At 38.8% G+C, this 22,669-nt stretch overlaps 1 protein-coding gene across 5 annotated transcripts in view; it reads right to left on the reverse strand.

The window, feature by feature from the left end:
• Positions 1-1,886: 1,886 nt before the first annotated feature.
• The window catches only part of zbbx (zinc finger, B-box domain containing), a 40,846-nt gene continuing 20,063 nt past the window's right edge, over positions 1,887-22,669 (reverse strand). For 4 of the 5 annotated variants that reach the window (XM_056765596.1, XM_056765594.1, XM_056765592.1 and 1 more), the window contains 7 exons: positions 22,437-22,555; positions 22,231-22,292; positions 20,505-21,277; positions 19,890-20,086; positions 18,350-18,506; positions 14,912-15,052; positions 11,799-13,817 (listed from right to left, as the gene is read on the reverse strand). In XM_056765596.1, coding sequence (XP_056621574.1) covers positions 13,567-13,817; positions 14,912-15,052; positions 18,350-18,506; positions 19,890-20,086; positions 20,505-21,277; positions 22,231-22,292; positions 22,437-22,555 — 1,700 coding nt within the window. In that variant the 3' untranslated portion in view covers positions 11,799-13,566. Of the gene's footprint in view, positions 2,346-2,842; positions 2,925-11,798; positions 13,818-14,911; positions 15,053-18,349; positions 18,507-19,889; positions 20,087-20,504; positions 21,278-22,230; positions 22,293-22,436; positions 22,556-22,669 lie in introns of those variants that run through there. The other variant, XR_008908784.1, reaches the window with a different exon arrangement.

Genomic DNA, 22,669 nt, shown 5'->3' on the forward strand with positions numbered 1-22,669 from the left:
CACCTGCTGAATCATCTGCCAGTTCAAAATTGTAAGATAAAGTGCTCAGAACACAGAGTAAACAAGTTACTTTTTGACCCACTTAACCAATAACAAATGTTGTTAAACATGTAAAGACGAATGTCAGTATCCAAACAGATCTCATCCCCCATTGACTCCCATTGCATTTCTTTTCCCTGTGCCAGTGAATGGGAATGAGATATGTTTGGTTACTTACATTCTTCCAAATATCTTTCTCCATGTTCATCAGAACAAAGTAATTTATACAGGTTTGGAACAACCTGAGGGTGGGTTAGTACATAAATTATGTAAAATTGTCATTTTTGTGTGAACTATCCCTTTAATGTTCCTTGTTTTCCGGTTCTGGTTTAACTTATTTATTTGTACATCACAACCCTGTCATTATCACAACACTCACATCATAGAAAGCAAGTACATATCTGGCATCAACAGGTCACTTCAGAGTCTGCAGATGCACCAAATCCAGATACACCTAGAGCAGAATATCAAGTATACTGGGAGTTAAAGAGCCTAAAGTCAGAGAAACATGTGCAATAGTGGCATTTGTGCCCTTAAGTCCTGGTTAATTTCTGAGCCTTTGCTTCTTTGCATGTTGCCTTGAGATGCATGATTAAAAAGTCATTCAGAGAATTTACTCCGTTGTACAGGGTTAAATCTATGCTTGAATCCAATTATATCGTTTCACACTTTCTGCTGATCTCTGATGCAACAGTACAGTGTTCTCCACAAACAATTTTGATTCTCATATAGTAACAATTACATAAATAACACTGGTTCAGTTGACCCAATGGATATCTTTGTGCTGCTGGAGATGAGAGACTTCAACAGGGTTGCCAAGTCCACAGTTTTCACACTGCTTCCACATGTTTCTTTTAAACCACTATGTTGTTTTAAAGTTTGTTTATTTGTATTTCCTGCTCACAGGTTTATAACAATGCACAAATCAGATCTGAATGAAAAGGTTTCTGCCACGAAGCCATGGGAGGAACAACCAAACATAGACAAACCCCAACCCAAATATGGACATTTTTGACTGGAACTAAAAAAAATCTGCACATTACTCCTGTTCTTGCTTCTCCAGTGGTCACTGGTCAACTCGCGTGTTGATTTTAAAATCATGCTTTTTGTTTATTAATGCTTTACATGGGCTTGCCCCTCAGTGAATTTATTATTTGCATATATATATATCCGTGTTCTTCTTTTTCCTCACAATGTTTCAAGATCTCTAAGCTCTTCTAATCAACTTCTTCTTTTTGTGCCTCGTTCAAGTTACAAACGTTCAAGGCTTTCTTGGTGGCTACTCACAGACTTTGGAAAAGTCTTCCTCTCAATATTACATCTTCCTCTTCTGTTTCCATATTCAAATCTTCCCTAAAAAAATATTTGTATTGAGGGTGTTTATATCTTTACATATGTATCTTTGGTTTTGATCCAGGGTGATACTTTAATTTTTGTTTAAAACATGTTTAAATATACAGAACTTTGGTTACAACTTCTGTTGTTTTCAAATTGTGCTTTATAAATGAACAAACTAAACTAAACTAAATATGGACACACTCTGGGTTAGTTTAAGCCAAAGGTTGAGTTTGTCTATATTTTACTCAAGACAAGCCAGCACTTTTTGAGTCTGTAGAATAAATTATGTTTTATTAAAGGACATTTTGTACACAGCAGTAGTTTTAGTTTAGTTTTATCACAATCTCTGCACTTTGAAGGAACAAACTGATTTAACAACAAATACTATTAAGAGAATCCTGCAAAAGTACTTTTAATGAGCTGCGACATCAAAAGTTAACATTTCGCTAGTACCTTTCAAACACCAAAAATAGCATGTCGGGTTATGTCAGAGGATAATTACATTCAGCATGAAAGAAAGAAAAATAGACAACGACAGAAAATTAGGACAGATATATCTCTCTCAATCTATTTTAAACCCTCATCTTTATCTTTCAAACATTTGCGCTCCTTTCAAAACATCATCTTTTCTAGTTTCTCTTCACACATTCAGGTGCCTTTGTGTTTGCACAGAAGTACTTTTAAAAAGACCAAAGTTTTCTGAAAGTTCTTTGTTTTGAGGAGGAGTGGAGGGTAAAAAGAAGGAGATAAAGTGGAAGAAGGTTGAGATTCTCTCTGGTGGTTGCAGTTCAATATTCCAGGGTCTCATTAGAAGCGGCATCTGTATTCTGGAAAAAGAATCAACGAAGTCAGGGGGCAAACCCAACAGCTCGGAGTCAAGTAGAGATCATGGCCTCTCGCTGGGCCTGAAATGAAATGTGTTGTCTACACTGCGCTTGATTCTTCATCTTCTGTCAGATTAATGAAGCCTTGAGACAAAGAAACAGAAACGCTTGAAACACTGTGCAAACCAAAGAGGGCATAGACATACAGCAATGACCACTTTGGCCCATTTCGGTTGTGTCAACAACATACAACTTCTCTTCAAAAAAAGAGCGAAATTCAGTAGGGGTAACTGATTTCACAGAAACGGTTATCAAAGGCAAATCATGACTCATTTATTTGCAAAAGCTTTTCTATTATTTTGGCTTCACGTCCCAGAGTAAACAGATAGGCAGCAAACATGGGAGATGCTCACACGCTGTTATCACCTGCGTCTTTTAAATATGAACGCAACATTAAAACTAAATCAAACTTTGCTGTCAGCTCGGAAATGTTAAGATAAGCCTCTGTCACAGCATGAAACCTCTCTGAAGGTCACGGTGTCACTGCTTTTTTATTAGTTTAGGAACAAGAATTATGTTTTTAAGGGTGTATCCATTAAAACAATAAACACAAGACTTATTTTAAAATGTATTTACTTTACCGTTTTTGTTGCTTTCTTCCATTACCATTTCTTGGCTGCAATGGTTGTTTGGTTTAAATGATCATTCCTCTGATTGAAGACCCTTTTAAGAGCAAACATTATATTATTGAGCAAGTCAAAAGACTGACAGATATTCATTCACCTGTACAGAAGTTTGTGATCATGCCACTTATGACAGAAATGCTTTTCAAACTAAATAACACCACAACAAAGAAAAACACACTGAACACTGAAATTTCAAAGGTCCAGTGAGCAACGTTTTGGAGGATCTACAGACAGAAATCCAATATAATATTTATATTAATACGGGTAATTATACCAAGCCTAGCCCTGAGTTTATATGATAACGTGCTTTGAAATACAACATTGAATAAGTTTATTAGCAGCAGATTTTAATAATTGGCTGTGAAGTATAATAAACATAAAAACATTTAAGAGTGATATAGTGAAATAAAATAAGACTGAGAAATCGTGATTATTATTTGTGAGCAAATCATTTCTTTTTTTTAAATCATGCTGCTCTACCTTACATAATGAAGCGTTGTTTTTAATACCTTAGATTGAACTGTTTCTATCTTTCATGGATTTCACCACGTGGTTTCTACAGTAGCTAAATGGAAGCGTTTCGTCAATACGTTATCTCCATCGGCAAAGAAGCGAAAATGTGACTTAGTTCTCCGTAGTGTTTCGAAAGGGAGGGGTGATCTTGGTTGCAAGTCGTAACCTCAACACTAGATGCCGCTAAATTTCATACACTATACCTTTAAAAGCTTTTTCATTTTTAAAGCTTAATCACTGTTTCTTTGTACAATGTCGATTGTTAGTTCAGAGGAAGGTCAATCAGACTTCCACAGCTTCAAAGACCGGTGTCTATTTTCTTTCTTCGTTATATATTTTTTTATCTGGAAATGCATTTTTGTCCAAAAAGGTCAAAGTAGCCAGCAGCATAGAATCTCTCTCTAAAGATATTATCCTTCTGTAATACTCTACGCTCAGATCAAAGCACCACCCTGTAATAACAGCTGGAGACACACTTGAGTCGAGTGAGAGGAAATAGAGAAGGAACGATATAAAACATTCAATATAAACTTTCATGAAGCTGATGTCAAATGTTTTATCATAAAACAAAACAAATAAAAGTCTAAATAAAAAGTTCAAAGTGATCATTCGACATATCACATGTCAACAATTTTGTTTTGATTACCATAAAAAATGAATTAATGAATATGAGAGTGAGAGAAAAAGAGAGAGATAGAGAGATATAGAGAAAGAGAGAGAGCGAGAGATAGAGATAGAGAGAGAGAGAGAGAGAGAGAGAGGGAGAGAGAGAGAGAGAGAGAGAGAGAGAGAGATAGAGATAGAGATAGAGATAGAGAGAGAGATAGAGATAGAGATAGAGATAGAGATAGAGATAGAGATAGAGAGAGAGAGAGAGATAGAGATAGAGATAGAGATAGAGATAGAGATAGAGATAGAGAGATAGAGATAGAGATAGAGAGAGAGAGAGAGAGAGAGATAGATAGATAGATAGATAGATAGATAGATAGATAGATAGATAGATAGATAGATAGAGATAGAGAGAGAGAGAGAGAGAGAGAGAGAGAGAGAGATAGATAGATAGATAGATAGATAGATAGATAGATAGATAGATAGATAGATAGATAGATAGATAGATAGATAGATAGATAGATATAGAGAGAGAGAGAGAGAGAGAGAGAGAGAGAGAGAGAGACTTGCATAATTGTACGCAGATGCTTTGGCAATACGAATGTACATTTTGTCATGCCAATAAAGCGCCCTGAAATTGAGGTAAATAAAGATTAAAGTAAGAATCCATCTATGAATCAACATATCCAAGACCTTTTAACCTTCTTATGTCCAGGCAATGTTATATCCATGTCGAACCAAATTAGCCCTGGCCCACACATGACGCTCACACATGCACCCGTCCACCCACTGTGACCCCCAAAGGCATTCTGATTGGTCCACAAGGGCAAGTAGGTAAGAGGAAGCAGGTGTATGGGTCATGAGGTTGAGAAGTGCCAGAATGAGTAGGCTTATGTGAGAGGGGTTAATTGTCAATTACCCGGTGGTCATACTGAAAAAGGCAGACGTGTTAAGGCCCTTTGGCATCTCTTAATCAAGAAATGTTGAAAATTATTTTGTATGTTCAAATAAGCAATTCATCTTATGCTAATTCTTTCACACACTAACACACTGTGATCTTAACCACAATGGGCTTGTTTTACACCTCAAACCAATTCACCCCAGCAGTTCTAACTAACCTCGAACTATTAGGCCGAGTCTAGTTATATATTATGTAATTTCTGCAAATCACTGCACAATATATTGCAATTAAATAAACGTCGATGTGCATTGGAGAGCTATAGCATTTTTTTATTTGTGACCCTGGACCAGAAAACCAGTCTTAGGTAGCACAGGAATATCCAAAACACTGTATGGATCAAAATTATAAATCTTTCTTTAATGCCAAAAATCATTAAGATATTAAGTAAAGATTCAGGTTCCATGAAGATATTTGGAAATTTCCTACCGTAAATATATCCAAACTTTATTTTTGTGAGTGGATGCAGTAAAATCGCTAATAATAATGGTGTGAAACTTCACAAGCTGCGGCCTGCTCTTTGGGAATAACACACTCAAGTTTGGTGTCTATGAGCGCTATTCAACCATCGTGCCGAACGGTTGTAAGCACAGTCTGAAACGGTTACAGTTATGTTTCCACGTAAGCCTGGTTCGACACGGCACGATTACAAAATGTTCTCGGCTTAGAATTTTCGGCAAAGGTTGTCTAACCATGCTGAATCTTGCTAATGAATGCGCGCAGAGGCGTTGTAGGTAAGTCTCTTTCCAGAATGAAACCATTTACTTACTGGCTGGCATGGCTCGGCACGGAGTGGAACAATAAAGGTATAGTTTGCAACAATTTTGCAATAAAATATCCATAAACCACTAGGCCAGTGTTATATATTTTGTTCAGCTGTGTACTTACAATATCTCAAATGTGTCCAACTACTTGTAAATGGGCAATTCCAGCGTTATGGAGTGGACTTGACATTTTGTGTTATGGACGTGACATAAAAATGCTCAGAGAATGAATTTATTACGATTATATTGAACCATCAGTTTAAATTTTATTGAACCCTTGTTGACAAACAAAGTCTAAACATCAAAAAATATCAGTCTATGAAAAAAAATACACCAAAAAAAGGGAAATAAACATTTTCTTGCCATCTTCACGGAATTGCCCAAATCGTGAAAAAAAATCGGCTTTGTAAACAGTTACATGGGGTTACACTTTGCTACCGCCTTTTCTGACGTAGAAACCTCAAGTGTTGTGGACAAATACGGAAGTAGTTTTGGGAAGTCACTGATTTATGGACCACAGTTATACGCAGCATTTATAAACTTTATTACTTTGTCTCATCTGCTTACATTATTTCTCGTTCCCATCTGATTGATGGGCATCAGCAGTGGAGTTGAAGACAACAGACCCCATCATTCCACATTCCTTCACAGTGTCATTGTTGTTGTTTTCATCATGCGCCCTCTAGCGGCATATTTTACAAACTATAGCTTTAAGCAGCGAGGACGATCTCTCCACTAGGCCTGGGCGATATATATATATCATCACTCTAAACATCATCACTATAAAAGTTCTTTATTATCATGAAAATTTATTTTAGAAAAGCAACAGTTATGTTTCAAGGTAAGAAAAAAAACTTCATGATTGTGCGTCCTAAGACAAATAAATGTTCATTTTATTGTTTTTTTTCCTGACATAACGTCGAAGGACGTCAAAGCACATAGATAAAATACCACGGCTGGATCTACATCCCTTAGAGACAAATCAATACGTCACTAAAATTGATTCCAGCCCTGATGTGTTTAACCAATTCTACCTCTCTTATATACATTGGCAGAGTCCAAGTTACTGCGCTGGCGGCAGCCAAGTGAAAGGAACGGGGGAATGGAGGGTTAATAAGTCAGACATCTTCTTGGCAGGAGATAAGTCCATCTGACTAATTATGGTTAGGTCAAGAAAAATAATGGAAACGTACAGCTCTCCTTCGGGCAGTACTGTATGTCTGTGACTCTAATAGCTTCACCAATTATAAAAACATGCTTGCTTATGCCATTTAAGGAGTTATATGGTGAAAATTCTTGTTATAAGTTGCCCATGCATGTATTAGACACATATAATTTCAACAATGCTCTTAGCACTGAGCTACAGGAAAGCTTTGACTAAGGCCGCCCAAATGTATAGACAAGTAAGGTGGGTGTACCTGTCAGTATAATTGCTTTGGAACCTGATGTTCCAAATATGGTAAGAGGTGTTACATTTCCGCCACACGCTTGCAGTATTCGACCAATCACTACACACTGGTTAACTGGCCAATGATAGCACATCTCGCTTTTCAGAGTGATGAGCTTTGTTAAAATCTGCACATTTCAGAGAGGCGGGGCAAAGGAGAGATACAAACATGCACGGTATGTGGAAATACAACGTTTTTGAACCTCAAATCCTGTATACACATGTATACACTTTATACACGCAATTATATACATGTATATATATACATTATATATACATTATATACAAGATACAAGTAAAAATGCTGTGACACGTGTACAGTATGTGACGCCCCATGCTTTATTCTCAAGTGAGTTTGATGGCAGCTATGGGCTGACACACATAGTTCTGCTCTTTCTTGAGTTTCCTTTTCAAACTTGTTCTTCACTGTCATGAAAGGCACCCGTTAGCTGCCCTCTGTCTTCAGGGCCCATTACGCTGGCACACTTCAGTTACTTCAGTCTAAAGGGAATGCCAAACGTCACACACCCTCGTCCATTAGCTCTTCCTTCCTAGAACACCTGATTGGAGGACAATGAGACACAACTATTGGCGGTCAACATCTCAGCTAAATAAATCCCCTACCTGACCTTGCAGTGAATGTGCATGCTCTAATGAAAAAAACACGAGTGGCTGAACCGGGCCCGAGATTAATGGATGTTTGGCTTGTTCACAGGACCAAACCAGCTGTGCAGCACAAATAGATTCCCTGTTAAATCATTCGTGTTCTTATCCAAGTTTGCTGAAAGCATTTGGAACCTTGCGACTTTAAATGTGAACCCCTGAGGTTTTAATAAATGCTAACATATACTAACAACAAAATACAACTTCCCATTACAATAGCGCAAACGTTAAAATGAAAATAAACTGAAATTCAGAGGGATTTAAGGGTGACGAAAAACTGTATTTTTGACCACAGTAGATCAGAAAAATACAAAGATTGTTCCACATAAAGATGCACAAAGACGCTCCAGAAGACGTGTCTCTTATCTAACAACATTCAGGCATTTAACTGCCTGACCATGTAAAAATGGTCATAGTCAAACACTACAGTTATGATTCATTGACTGAATCCTGTTAACATCTCCGCCATCTTAGTCCGGTAAAATCTGCCCAATAAAAACGCTCAAGTAAACTGCTGTCTTGCCAGGTGTTCTGAGAATTCATGAAAACTGTACCCGTCAAAATTGCCTAATCGCACTTGGACTTACAACGCAAACAGGGTTGAATCTTTAATTATCCTTTGCATAAAATATAAATAAACCGATAAATAGCCAATGCTAAAAGACCGTGTGGAAATCTGCAGGTGAATATCCGATCGATTAATTTCCGCAAACTTCGCTTCATATGAAAATCGCTTGAACTGATTCGTTCCGTGTGAACGAGTCATTCAGTCAGGTTTGGTTCAGAAGAACCGACTCTAAAAAATGTGTTGATAAATAATCGCTTTAACATTATGACATGGTAGTCTTTTATTGCAATATTGGTTTATCAATGTTATATAATAATTAATTCACATCTTCTTTAATATATTTATAGGCTAATTAAAATAAATAATTTGAGCTTGTCAGGTTAATGTAACTGAATTAATAAAAATAGTCAAAATAATACAATTGTATCAATAAATAAATAAATTTAAAACATTTGGGAGATGATTGATTCATGTCAGTCACATCAAGGGATTATCCCAACTGCTTCCTTTGTTTACCTCATTTGTAAGTCGCTTTGGGTAAAAGATAAATGACTAAATGTAAATATCTAAAGGAATGGGGCTGTTCTTCAAGGACACACATCAATCAAGATTGGATGGACAGGTAAACGTCTGTTTTTTTATTTAAGAATATTATACTTGGACTGAAAGTTAAAAGAGAAAAACAGCTAAATAGACTTATTTGGATCAAATACAATTTGTGACCAAACGCTATAATGTGCCTTCATGTAAACCTCAACAAAACCCTTGATATGCACGGTCCTGTCTGGATGGTGTTCTCCAGTAGATTATGCACAAGGTGAAAGAGGTCTGTATGCGTGACTCATACATCTGCCACAATAACAGGCCTGAACCAGCAAAACACATGAAACAAATACACAACAACCCTTATTCATAGACATCTGTGGATCTGCGGATAGAGAAGGTAGAATTTCTATAAAATTGCGACAGATTATTATGACGGATAGCTTTAATTCATTTTCTCTAATTATTTCATCTTAATTGAAAAGTGCTGAAAGATTAATCGCACTCATCAAGTTTCTCTGAGAAAAAAACTTCCTCCTTGGTTATCACAGAAATGAGAAGTGACTTTGGAGCACATCTCTGCTCAAGCAGCAGTTTGAATATCAAAAATGTAATTAATTCAAGGATTTTTATATCGTGATCTGTGAGCTGTATTTGAGAAATCCATTTTTCAGTTAATTGACTGAATAACTTGCGTTCGCAAGTCCGAGGCTTATCCATCTTTTCTCCAAAAAGTGAAAAATATCATTACAGTACAATCCTCCAAACACCAAATATTCGCTTCACGTGTGATCAAGGTCCATTTTTCCTGGAGATACAGTATGTTTGAACGAAACGAAACAACGAAACATTGCTTCAGGACATTTCATTTTCCAGATTTATTGTCACCCACTGAAAAAAACAATCAGATGCCGGACAACAAAGAGCTACTGTAAACATTTAATCTAAACATTTTGGATCATGTGGTCATCGTGGTACCTGTTGGTTCTGCATGTCGTGTTGCAAATAAAATGCGGTGGGCCAGAGACCAATTTCCCACAATGCAATGAGATCGAGAAATGAGACTACGGTAAAAACACAATGGTAGTGTTTTAAAAATGTAATAGTGTGTATTCCTCACAACCAGCGCTCCTGCAAACCCTTCTCTGATAGAAGTCAATGGAGCAGGTCATGGGCTGCATCTCTTGCGTCTGCTCTGAGAACACGTACCCAGCGAAGGGTGAGAACCATAAAAGTCATTATTTTCAGAGAACTCAAATCCACAGTTGCAAGAGTAAACTGTCAAGGGAGAACAAGTTTGACCAGGTTAATGGCACTTCCACTGGTTTTGCTGGCATTTTATTATAAGAACCTTTACATATTACATTTTCATTTAGTCATTTAGCAAACGCTTTCATCCAAAGCGACCTACAAAGATTTCAGGAAGCAATAAGCGATATGTCATACAGGAGTGATAATACAACAGGGGGGTAATACAAAGTTACTAGTTTCAACAAAAGCAAGACCACCTGTTTTTTATGTTGTGCGAGATGTGGTTGACTGGACCGAGTTCGGAAGAATGTTCCACCAGGAAGGAGTTGTGAATGAGAATGAGCGGGAAAGCGATTTACTGCCCTTATGAGAAGGCAAAACAAGATGCCGCAGAAGGCAAAATTAAAGGGATACTTCACCCAAAAAGGAAAATTCTGTCATCATTTACTCACCTTTGAGTTGTTCCAAACTTGAATACATTTCTTTGTTCTGATGAACACAGAGACATATATTTGGAAGAATGCTTGTAACCAAACAGATCTCAACTTCCATTGACTACCATAGTAGGAAAAATAACAATGGTTGTCAAAAGTGCCCAAGAACTGTTTGATGTCCCACATTCTTCAAAATGTCTTCTTTTGAGTAAGTCATTTTTCCTACTTCTGTATTTGAGTCAATGGGTGTTGAGATCTGTTTAGTTATAAGCATTCTTCCAAATATCTTTCTCTGGTTTTTTTGGTTGAAGTTTCACTTGATAATGTCTTATGGGTAATTTTCTCCGTTTTAGATAGTAATAAGTTTGACAGTGCTTTTCAACAAATACGTTTTTCACATGTGATGTTGAACTGGTTTGGTTTAAGGCTATCTGGACAATGCCTGTAGAGAATTTAATGGGATTTATTTTCAGAAACCACCGGTCACAGTTACTTTCAATAATGTATTGAATATGGTCACTGGAGAGAAAGCCTTACTAAATTCAAGTGGGAAAAAATCATCTCTCCGCTGGCCTAATGTTCTCTTAAATGAGCGTGTTTTGGTTTCATTCTCTTACCTCCAGTGGGAACCCTTATGTGACCAATAGTGACATTCTCTCTGTTTCTCTCTCTCTCCTTAAGGGGTTTATCTCTCTTTGCTTTTGTCAAACCTTCATTTGTACCCTGTTGTTTGTCCTCTATTCATCTGCACTTTGTTTTGCAGACAAGCGTGTGCACTTGTCAAGAATGTGGCTGTAAGGACAGATCGGTTCTTTTTCAGTCTGTGAATATCACAAAATGTTAAGTGAAATGTTAAGCCATGTGAGTCTGGAATCTGAGGTCTTTTGGTTGTTTTAAACGTGTTTCTTCGTGGTTGCCGGGATGTGGCTGCTTCGTGACCCGAGTCAAAACGATATTCAGGCCGCTCAACAGGTCTGTGTGTGTTTGAGAATAGAGGACATGGCAGAACGCTCGGCCTCTTCTCTTCATCCGTGTGACCTCATCACAGAGAGACAACATCAAAGAGAGAGCAGAGACACCGAAGAATAAGCTCCTGGGATCTAACATTTATTCTCATGTTCTCGTAGACATGCAAAATACAGTTCGTCTTCATTCCTGGATCATACTTCGTACAGATATTACAGACATGCAAACTAAATATAAATATATGTAAAAAATATACATCATTTTTATTTTGGGGTTAAACACACTCTGACATTTCTTGACCGTTTTTGAAAGATTCACACATGCTCTCAGCTGCCCGACATGAATAAAACATGAGCTGCAGGCTGATATGCGTATTAAAATTCACAAGACACTTGTTTCTGAAAAAACTTTGCACATAGAAAAAGAAAGAGACTGACTTACATATAACTGTAAAGATGTATTTTGTGTGGCAGTGTATGTGTTGAGCTCACAGCTGAAAATGTGAACAGACACACACACATACACAAACACACACACACTCTCAATGTACTGTAGCCCTTATAATCCTATTACCACAACATACAAGCAGCAGTCGGCCTTCAGCTGAGATTTCATAGTGTAATGCACAAACACACACATAGCACGCAAACACATGTAGAACACACAGAGATAACACCGTTTTGCAGGCGATGCTTGAGCCACGGAAGACACAAACATTTTATCAAAAATATGCCAAAGCCTTTAGACACGCTACCATTACATTAGACACACAATGTTGTCAGGAAAGGTACAGCAGCACTGCTGGAGGACCAACATGTACCGTCAACACACAGTAACACTCACAGTGTTGCTTAAAGGAAGCTGTCATGGCTGAAGGTTTTGCAACGGACGTGTTAACAAAAGCTTGTAGCAATCTTGAATTTTAAGAAGATTGTGTCTGATGGAGATAGAGGCAGAAGGAATCTTGAGATGGTGAGAGAGGGATAAGAATAAAGCTTCCCACAGAGAGCTGCCTAACAAGGCAAAATTGACAAAATGGCAACCAGAAATATTTGATACTTCCTAGCACTGCTTATTTTGGACACGTTCGAAGTCATCGCTGCATCTATCCCAGAATGCAATGCAGTAAGCTCAGCAAAGAATCTAATAAATATTGGACTCAATTCAAATGTTCTTGGGTTATATATAGTATTGCAGCATTTATATATATATCTTGCTGGATTTTATTTGTGTGCTTTCGAGCAGTGCGTGCAGTTGTGTGAATGTGTATGAATGCTGAAATTAGCAAATGATTCAATGATTTGGGTTAAAGAGGCTTTTTTAATGAGTATGCAGTCTGAACGTTAATGAGCTCACTTTAATAACAGATCTAATGAGTGAGTTGCCAGGGTAGCAGGTACCCGGCATGTGGTGTGTGTTGCTGCCCGTGTGGCTTTGTTAAGTTGTTAGCGATGTTCTGAGAGTAAAAAAATGTATATTGATTAAACACATTAAGATAACAGGTACAATAAAGAAAATGATTCATAAGCAAGTCACTAACAAACATCAAGAGCTTTAGCTGTGCTGTAAATGTGGACCTGGGTCATATCCCAATCCCACCCCCTCCTTTAAAAATAAACCCAAAGACCCACCATTAAATCAATAGCTTCATTTCTAAATACAGTGATGATATGAAGTGTTTTTTACACATGTGCACGGATGCTTTTAGCCTGTGAAAATGTGATATGATTAGCATACAAATATTTGTAGATGTGAGAATACCTTTTATTAATTATTACTCAAAATCAAAGCAATATGCACCTTTTGTACACATTTTAATTAAAATAATTCCATTTAAACTAGATAGATCTAAATAGTTTTAGACCGTTTCAAGTTTTAGATCTTGTCAATGTAATCTCATAAATTCAAACTATGTCGTTCATAAACATTAATTTTAAAACAGATTTAAACGCACTAAAATCGATCAATCGAAGTCATTTGGGTTGTTGTATTTATTCCGGTCACATGGTGTGCAGCTCATGTTTCTGAACTCTTCCTCCAGGCAGGCCAAAGCCAGACAGTCCTCCTCTTCCTCATCAGAGTTCTGAACTTCAGGCTTCTCTACGGTCTGGACGTCCAGGATCTCTTGGGCTGCACGGGACAGGGGCCGCACAGATGAGCTGGGCCGACGAGAGCTGGCGCTCTGGACGCGAGAGGAACTTCTGCTGGAGATATCTTCATGTAGCAGAGAAAAAAACACCATAGAGGATATGTTACAGCGCTGCAGAGAAACCAGAAGAAAATCAGATCTTCTGATTCTCATTCTTGTCCTCTGTGGTCTCTTTCGTGTCAAAATAATAAATGCTAGCACTGCATATTCTCCTATGATAATTATATGAGAAAAGATGTTTTATTGAAGTCTTCTGGGCTCTGAAAGAGCAACACAGAAGCAACAAATCGATCCTCAGGTAGTGTTTAGCAGAGGTGGCGTAACAGGAGCGAGCATGCATTAGCTGATATGGCTCCTCCAGGTTTGGGATCAGGGGCCGTCGGCTTTGAGGATCCCCCGAGGCACAAGGTTCAATCTGGCATGTCTAACCTGACAGGGTTTCATGAGCTATAGAGAGAAGGAAGGCGAGCGAGAGCGACAGAAAAGAGAGCAAGCAGAGATATCTGACGATTTGATTTGCACCAGCGGAAATCGGAGCTGTCATGCTGTTAAACAGATTATTTTTCCCTCCTCTGCAGACCTGCGAGTGATGACCAGAGAGACAAAGAGGAAAAGACGTTGAGCTATTGAGAGAGAGAGGCTGATAAAGCCAGCGAGCTAGCTTAGCTGAGCTGAGCGTTTGAGGAGCACGGCGTTGGCTGCCATCCCTCCGCTTGCATGCTCACTGCAACACGGTAATCTCTTTATGAAACCTCCGCCGCAAAACGCTGGGAAACCAGCTCGGCCTTAATTACGGGCTTCGGCCGATAAATCACGTTCGCATGATTCTTCTGCAGACACGTTATTGATGTTTGCTTGGTCGTAACGGCGAGTCCAGCGGGGTGGTAGAGATGTCTGGTAAGCGACCGTTTAGTCACGCCAAAGATATGACATCATACGGGCTCTGGGGTGACATTTTAAGCACACATTCAGCCTTATAAATCTGGATTAAGCTGGAAAGCACACAGAAAATGTCTTAACAAACTGAGAGATGTCAGGCGTCTTAAAGAGACAGTTCACCCAAAGATGAAAATTGCCACGTGTCGTTTCAAACCTGTGTGATTTTCTATATTCAGCAGAACACAAAAGAAGGGTGAACTATAGATAAAGATTGAATTACCTTGATGCCTCTGTGATGCACCATGATTTGCAGTGACCGGATGAACGGGACTTCTGATTGGTCGACTGTTCACAGGCACATTCACTAACCCTTCCTCCGCGTTATGTCGAAGACTGCTGCTGGGTCTCCAAAAATCTTGTACTGCAATGAGATTGAAAAAAAAGGAATACAGTGATGAAACCGATTTTTTTATAAAGAAATGACAATGAGATGGAGCTTCACACTGAAAAAAATCCTGATGGTGCCTTATGGTGAGATTCACTCATTTATTTCCATTAAATGACAGAACACTTTTAGGTTACACCTTGTACTGTAACCTGAGGTTAAGTGTCTTGCTCATGGGCACAGTGGTGATAGCTCATGTCTCACTCTTAATGGGGTTGGAAACAGATATATAATTACCAGCCTTGAGCCCTGAACGCCAGTCCAACACACACCCTGAATCTCACCACTAACACCAGCAGTCAGACATTCAAACATTGAGTGTTTGAAGGTTAAACATTTGTGGTTTCTAGCGGCGTAGCCAGCTGTAATTAAGCCTCTTTCTAAGCGAATGGCCGCTGGCTTGGTCACTGCCCGTCCGGGACTGCGGATGCACAGACAGAGACGTATAAGCCAATAAAAACAGAGATGGCAGAGAGATGGGAATTTCATTTGGGCTTATTTTTCCTCTGTCTTCACTTGACGCCAAATGGACCAAACAAGACTCTTGATAAGTATTTACAACTGCTTCATCTGGATTTGTATCAAAATGACTTTATTTATTAAAAGAAAGGTCATAAAACAATCAAGCACATTTTGAGATGCTAACAAATCTGCATACAATGGAAGATGACTCCAGCATCCATTATTTTGAATGTTAGGAGTAAGATCATTTTGAGGTTATTTTTGTCTTGATTTCAACGCTATATTATATTTGGATTTTACAAAACAGTGCGTAGATGCCATGCTGAAAAACGACCTGCGAATGTTCGTTCACACCGCATCCCCTGCGATCTGACAGAACAACAAGATTTCCATCAATAACAACAACAACTTTGAAATGTTAATGTGCGACATGAACTGGATAACAAACTTCATCTATCCTAATGTGAGAGTTAACCCATCAAATTGCTTGTATTTGTGGATCAACGTTGCAGAATAAGTCATAAAAAGCATTTACATTCACATCCACTTCATATCTCAAAACAATGACTCGGAATTGATTTCTGCACTAATCAGATACAAAATGACCTCTGTGGATTTGTTTTGTGAGCTTCCAAAACAGTGTATTATAAATATACAATCTGAAATTCGCATCACTCCTTCATGAGAACCTGACGCTGTGACTCAATTAAAGCGAAATAAAACTGACTTATTCAGACACACGCTGTTGTTCCTCCACCCTCCGTTCCTGTGCAGACTTTTACATTTCCAGAAAGTGTGGTAAGAACTCATCGTGGGTAGGGACAAGGGAGGGTGTCATGACACTTTAAATCGAGCTGTTTAAAGAGAAATATTAGTGTTTACACTCAGTCTAATGGCCTCGGCAAGGTATCGCATTAAATCTGAAGAGCTAAAGGATAATACCAGCAAATAAATGAAAGTGTGAGGCATAATTTACACTCATCTTTGAGCCAGCGGCTCTCTTCAATGGCCAATCCATCTAAGTATGGAGTAATTAGGTATCTAAATAACACGCGCTGAACAAATGTACTGCTTAGAGAGATGCTCTATATGGTTTTCATTAAAGCACGCTCATATATTTGTGCCCGCGACAGCATCCCTGTCTTGTTTATAAAATCAAACCATAAGGAGGTATTATTATATTTTTATTTATCCATTTGGCAGACTTACACTCAAAAAAATGGTTGTTGGGGGTTGTTTGTTTAACTTAATCAATATAGTTTGATCTAACATATTTGAGTTATTATACTTATTATTTTAAGATTTACTAAGATTTTCTGATGTCTGTGATTTTTAAGGGGCTACCATAGTGGTGAAGGGTAAAGGTTTTACTTAGGTTGGGGATGAGCACATTTATCCCATTTTTGCAAATAAGCAAATTTGTACTCTGCAAATGATCATGCAGTAAGATTTAATTTCCTTACATCACTGAAGAATTCAGATTTATTTGGTTCAACACAAATGAATCACATTCAGCTGAAATTACAAAAAAATTAAGTTGATGAACTTAAATTAGGTGAATTGTGCGAAAAAGTAAATCTTACAATAAATCATTTCAATTGTTTGAAAAAAGGTGTCATAATAAAATGAAGTTACTCCAACAACAAACATTTTTGAGTGCACCGATCATTTACTTTTTATGTACGTTTTATCAGTTTGTGGGTTACCTGAGAGCACCACATTAGCGGTGTGAAGGTCATGGGTTTGATTTCCAGGGAATACACAAACAGATTAAAAAAGTACAATTGGGGGCAAGTCGCTTTGGATAAAAGTGTTTGCCAAATGCATAAAAATGTACTGGAATTGACCCCACACGATCTAAATAGCAAACGCTTGTTGTTGCAGTAGATGTTTCACCAATATTCACATTTATGTTTCCAGAAGTTGGTTTCAGAAGCCGGTTCTGCTTTGGGCATCAGAGTTCAGGAAGAAGTTGTTAACCTCTGATCTATGCCCAAAGAGGAGAACTCTACCTAACTCCAGTCATTCTCAAGAAGATTTATATTCTGCACGCTTATATAACGGTGAACAGGGGGATGACCTGCTGTGAGTTTTATAGAGAATAATGTGCCGTTTGCAAGATCACTCTGGGCTACAGTCAATCTTGCAGTCGCAGTAGAAAAACTTCTCTCACACAATGAGGCTCATTAATCTCGGTCTCTGATGGCACGCCCATGGACCGCCTTTTCTCACATGCATTCTGGTTTCACGAGAATGACATTCATTTTATTCTATAGCCCAAGTGATAAAGAACGGCGGTACTAGGGTCATGGTCATGGGCTCAGCATCTTTAAAATATGTTTCAGACATCTGTCACACCTGAATATTCCGTCATGCTTTATATACAATTTCAGATATCCATACCGCCTCCAAACGTCAGATTAAAAACAAGTTGCGACTAGTCAATTGACATTTCCATCAGACAGATGCTTCCTGGTTAAGTGGGTGGCTTTAAACTTTATGTGGACCGTCAGCTGTCTGGCTACACGTGACGTGAAAACAACAGGGGAGAAAATTCAACATTAAACGACTGCCACCCGATGCATAAAACCCAGGAAGAGGTGCTTTCAACTGTTTCCAGAGCTCGAAACCAAATCCTTCCCCTCTGCAATCACTACAAAAATATATTTCACCACAGGCGCTTTAAATTGAGTGCAACTCGTGGCGAACCTTTAGGCCAAACAATGTAATCTTCCAGCCTAATCCTCCGCAATCACAGATACATGACTTTGTTTTGCCAGAATGGAACTCATATCTTGTTTGTGTACACACCCAGAGAACACTTCGTGCTGCTCGGTCTTTCTCTGGGGGTCTGAGATGAAGTCGGTCTGAGCACATCTCCAGTCTTCAGTCCCGAAGTGAAGAACCCCTCAAGGCCTTGGTCACGTTGGGGCTGGACGTCCCGTCGCTGGGCTATAGAACGAAGAGCCTGCGGAAAGAGGAAACATAATCCGGTTACAATCCGGTCAATGTTTGCGTTTAATTCTTAAAAAAGAGATCAAAATGCAACACAGATACTGTGTGTTTCATTCTATTGAATACATTTTAATTGTATAAAGTTGAATAAATATCTACAAATCTTAGGAAAAGTTGAGAAATACAGGAGTCAGTTAAATTTTTTAAAGAATGAGTCTTGTTTGAAAATATTGTGTAATATGGTATAACCCGCACGCATGCTGTTTTGTTGCCATGAGACCGCAAAACACGATCTTCTACAAAACAGAAAGATTTCATTTGTTAAGAAAATTGTATATGCGCCGACATACTCTAGACTCTTTTCCTTTCATGACTCTTATTTGTCAATAACGGGGTAGTGAATGAGGGCTGCCTTTTCTCTAGTGCACTTTAAAATAAAGGTCAAATTCTACTCGTCAAATTCGCACGTAACAAAGGCCAGACAGAAACGCTTTTAAAGAAATTATACATTTTCACCCTGAAAGGAAATAAGATACAATTATGTCTGATTGGTTCCCGGCTGGTGTCCTTTATATAGGAAATGAGGAAGAGAATAAAAAAATCAAGTCGAATGGTAATTAAGGACACCATTTTCTGATGGCCACACAAAAGAGAAAAGATAAGGCAGCTCTCCAATCAGACATTTAATTTCAGGTGTTTAATATAATTCTCTCTCGCTCTCTTCCTTTCTGTTAGATTATTGAACTCTGATAGTCCATTCAGGGTCGCTCTGACAGCTCCGTCTCCTGCGTCCTTCATCAGCTGTGTGGATCTGAGAGTAGTCCGGGTCGCTCCTGCTATTAGCTCTTACACAGCATGAAATCTGCAATTAAATTATTGACGAGTAATGTCTGATTGATTAAGTCTTTGGTATCCTAGAGTTTCCTGCAAGAGTATTCAATATGGAATTCTCATTTTTTAAGTTTTCTTACTTTCTCTCCTCTCCCTATGCTATATTTCCTACAGAGTATGGGAAAGCTCCATTTTCTAGAATCATATTAATGGCTGTACTGCCTGCTGCCAGCCTACGTGCAGAAATCCCCATGATGACTCGGAATTACAGCTTTTGAGGACTGTAAAGCATTATGCAAATCAGATGATTTAACGGCTAACATTAGTCAGTTACGTTTTGAGTTAACTACCGAGTCATCTGAACCGATGTCAAACCTAACGTGTTTTGGAGCTTAAAAATGTTCTTGTGGGAATTTGATTTAAAAGTTGTCGCTTTTTATTTTAGTATATATGCACGTAAGGTTATAAAAACATTTGCATGTTTATACCCTTCTGCATACTGCGTGGTCTATATGTAAAATAAAGTTCTGAAAAGTAAAGTTGTGCCCCACAGGCATCCGGTCACCTGGGAAGATTCTGTTAACAGACCCGCTTCTGTATTCTCACGACGCCGGAGAGCGAAGAGAGAATTTGCGGTCACGGCGGGACAGGCAGTGTTCCTCTTCACTTCTAAATCATTGATACATCTCAGTTCTTCATCGGAGGAGTCTTCCTCGCTGGGCACCTGGCAGATATTCTCACCTGTCACATCTTCTTCTGAATCTGAGCAGTGACAAGCAGAAAAATGGTAATAAAGCAGACAAAGAGAAGAAAACATGAGGACAGGAGAGAGAACATTGAGGCAGGGAGGAGTTGGAGTCGTGCTGTGAGGATGCAAACATGTGCCTTATCAAACGGTTCGCAGCGAGCAGCTTGGACATGGTCTGGCGGAGCTTCTCTCTCCTCCCGGCCTCCTGCATTAATAATGCTTATCCTACACAGCTTGAAGTTTCCATCATTCTGCTAGTCAGCAAATAATGGGAAAACAACCGCTGTTTGAATGAAAGGTTGTGGCTGTGGGTTCGCACTTGGTCACCAAGAAATGTTTATTGTCATTTCTCAATGTTGGAATATCTATTCGGTTTCTAATTGGCCAAGACAAAGAACACAAACAAATTGCTTTATGTGCTATCCTACTGACCCGACATGCTGAACTCTAAGGAAAGTGTCGAGGTTTGAGGCGATCTCCGTGCGCCCTTTAACCATCTGGAGGGCGGGGGTGTATTATTCCCATCCGTATGTGAACTAATCTCCATTATAGGCAACTTGATTGAGTCATGGGCAGGTGATGATGGTGATGGAGTGCATGCAGAAGCTGTGACACGTCTTGGGGGTGGAATTAATTTCTGATCAGAATGTGATGTTGAATGTCTTCTGTTCATCGGCTTCACTGGGGACGAAGCCAATCTTGACCTTGAGGACGGAGAATCTGGAGGTCTTGGACTTTGTTCAGAGACGAGAAATGCAGGCGATTGACTTTGAGTAGAAATGACAGATGGAATGCTGGCAGGAGAGGAAATGATGTCTGGGAGGGTTGGATTCAACCCGGTTCTGGGAGACAAAGGAGATGAAGGTGGCACAAGATTTAAGGACTTGTTCTGTTGTGCCGTAGAAGATTGTGTCCATGATTTCAGAGTGTCAGTGAGTGCGGTGAATGGCATGTCTTCAGAGGAATATTCAATATTCTGACTCTCCCTTGGCACTTTTAGGAATGATTCTGAGCTCGCTGCCATAGCTGTGGAGTGATGCGTTCCTCGAAGTCTCGTGTTCAATGAAGGAGAGCTTTCTGACCTCGGCAAAGGGTAACCTATGCTCATCTGGGACAAAGATGATGTGGAAGATGTCATGGAAAATCCTCCAACTTCATTTTGGAGGGAAAGAGATGAATCTTTATTTCGAACGAATGCAAACCTCCTGGAAAAAAACAGACATGCATACAATGTTAATAATATTTTTTAAAAATACTGAACATTTTGTTGACATTAGATGATCATATTTTAAAGGGACATTTCACCCAAAAATGAAAATTCTGTCATAAGTTATTCACCCTCGAGTTGTTCAAATCAGTTAAAATGTATTTGTTCTGTCGGAGCTGATGGTCCAGTGGTTCTTGCTCCGACATATGGCGCCGGTGTGTCCCGGGCGACCCAAGTTCGAATCCTGGCTCGTGGTCCTTTCCCCGACCCCAACCCCACTCTTTCATCCACTTCGCTTCCTGTCCTCTCTACAATTACTGTCTGTCCATTTGGCAAAAACGCCAAAAATAAACCTTTAAAAAATATATAGTTGTTCTAATGAACACAGAGAAAGCTATTCGGAAGAATGCTTACCAAACAGTTCTTGGTCAACATTGACTACTGTAGTAGGAAAAACTTACAATAGTAGTCAAAAGTGCCCTAGAACTGTTTGCTTTCCTACATTCTTCAAAATATCTTATTTTTTTGATCAACAGAACAAAGAAATTTGACAAAAGTAATTGTTCCTACTATGATAGTCAATGGTGGCCAAGATCTATTTGGTAACATGCATTCTTCCGAATATCTTTCTCTGTGTTCATCAGCACAAAATAACTTAATACAGATTTGGAACAACATGATGGTGAGAAAATGATGACAGAATTGTCATTTTTGGGTGAACTGTCGTTCTAAATTGACTCAATCTTCAAAACTAAAACGTCAGTGTAAAGATCTGTGCCATGGTTAACAGGCGTACTTTAAGTTGTGTTGTGATTGATATACAGTAGGCATTAATGTCACCATGACGCTGCATTCATGTAAAAACAGCCACATCAGTTACAAGTGAGCTCTCGGTTCAAGGTGACATTACATTTTCTGTCGGTTCCTTTCAAAAAGTCTTGCATTTCTTACATATTGCTTTCATTTTTCTCCTCCACTCCAAAGGGTCTGTTTGCTGCATCATCTGTTTCCATCTTGAAAAATGAAAGACACCCAAATTAAACCTCAACACCCAAAATCAAACTAACAATAAAATCTGACAGGAGAGATGTAGCGGAATACAGAGTCGATCATTGGCCACAGTCCATTCGTACATTAAGAGACAGATTCACAATTACCTCATCTAAATCTACGATGCGCAAGCAGGATTCCACAGGGCCGCTCGCTTTCCCAGCATCCTCAGCGAGAGCGACTGCGAAGAGAGAAGTGAAGTACTTTCGTAATTCCATCCTCTCCGCTGCAAATCAGAGAGACCAATAAATGAACAGATGATCTGAGCGGCAGTAAAACAGATTTATATTCCCAGTTAAACACTGAAGCATAACCAGCGCAATAATCAGTAATGCCTAAC

Source organism: Triplophysa dalaica, chromosome 14 (genome assembly GCF_015846415.1).
Source record: "Triplophysa dalaica isolate WHDGS20190420 chromosome 14, ASM1584641v1, whole genome shotgun sequence".
Taxonomy (NCBI): domain Eukaryota; kingdom Metazoa; phylum Chordata; class Actinopteri; order Cypriniformes; family Nemacheilidae; genus Triplophysa; species Triplophysa dalaica.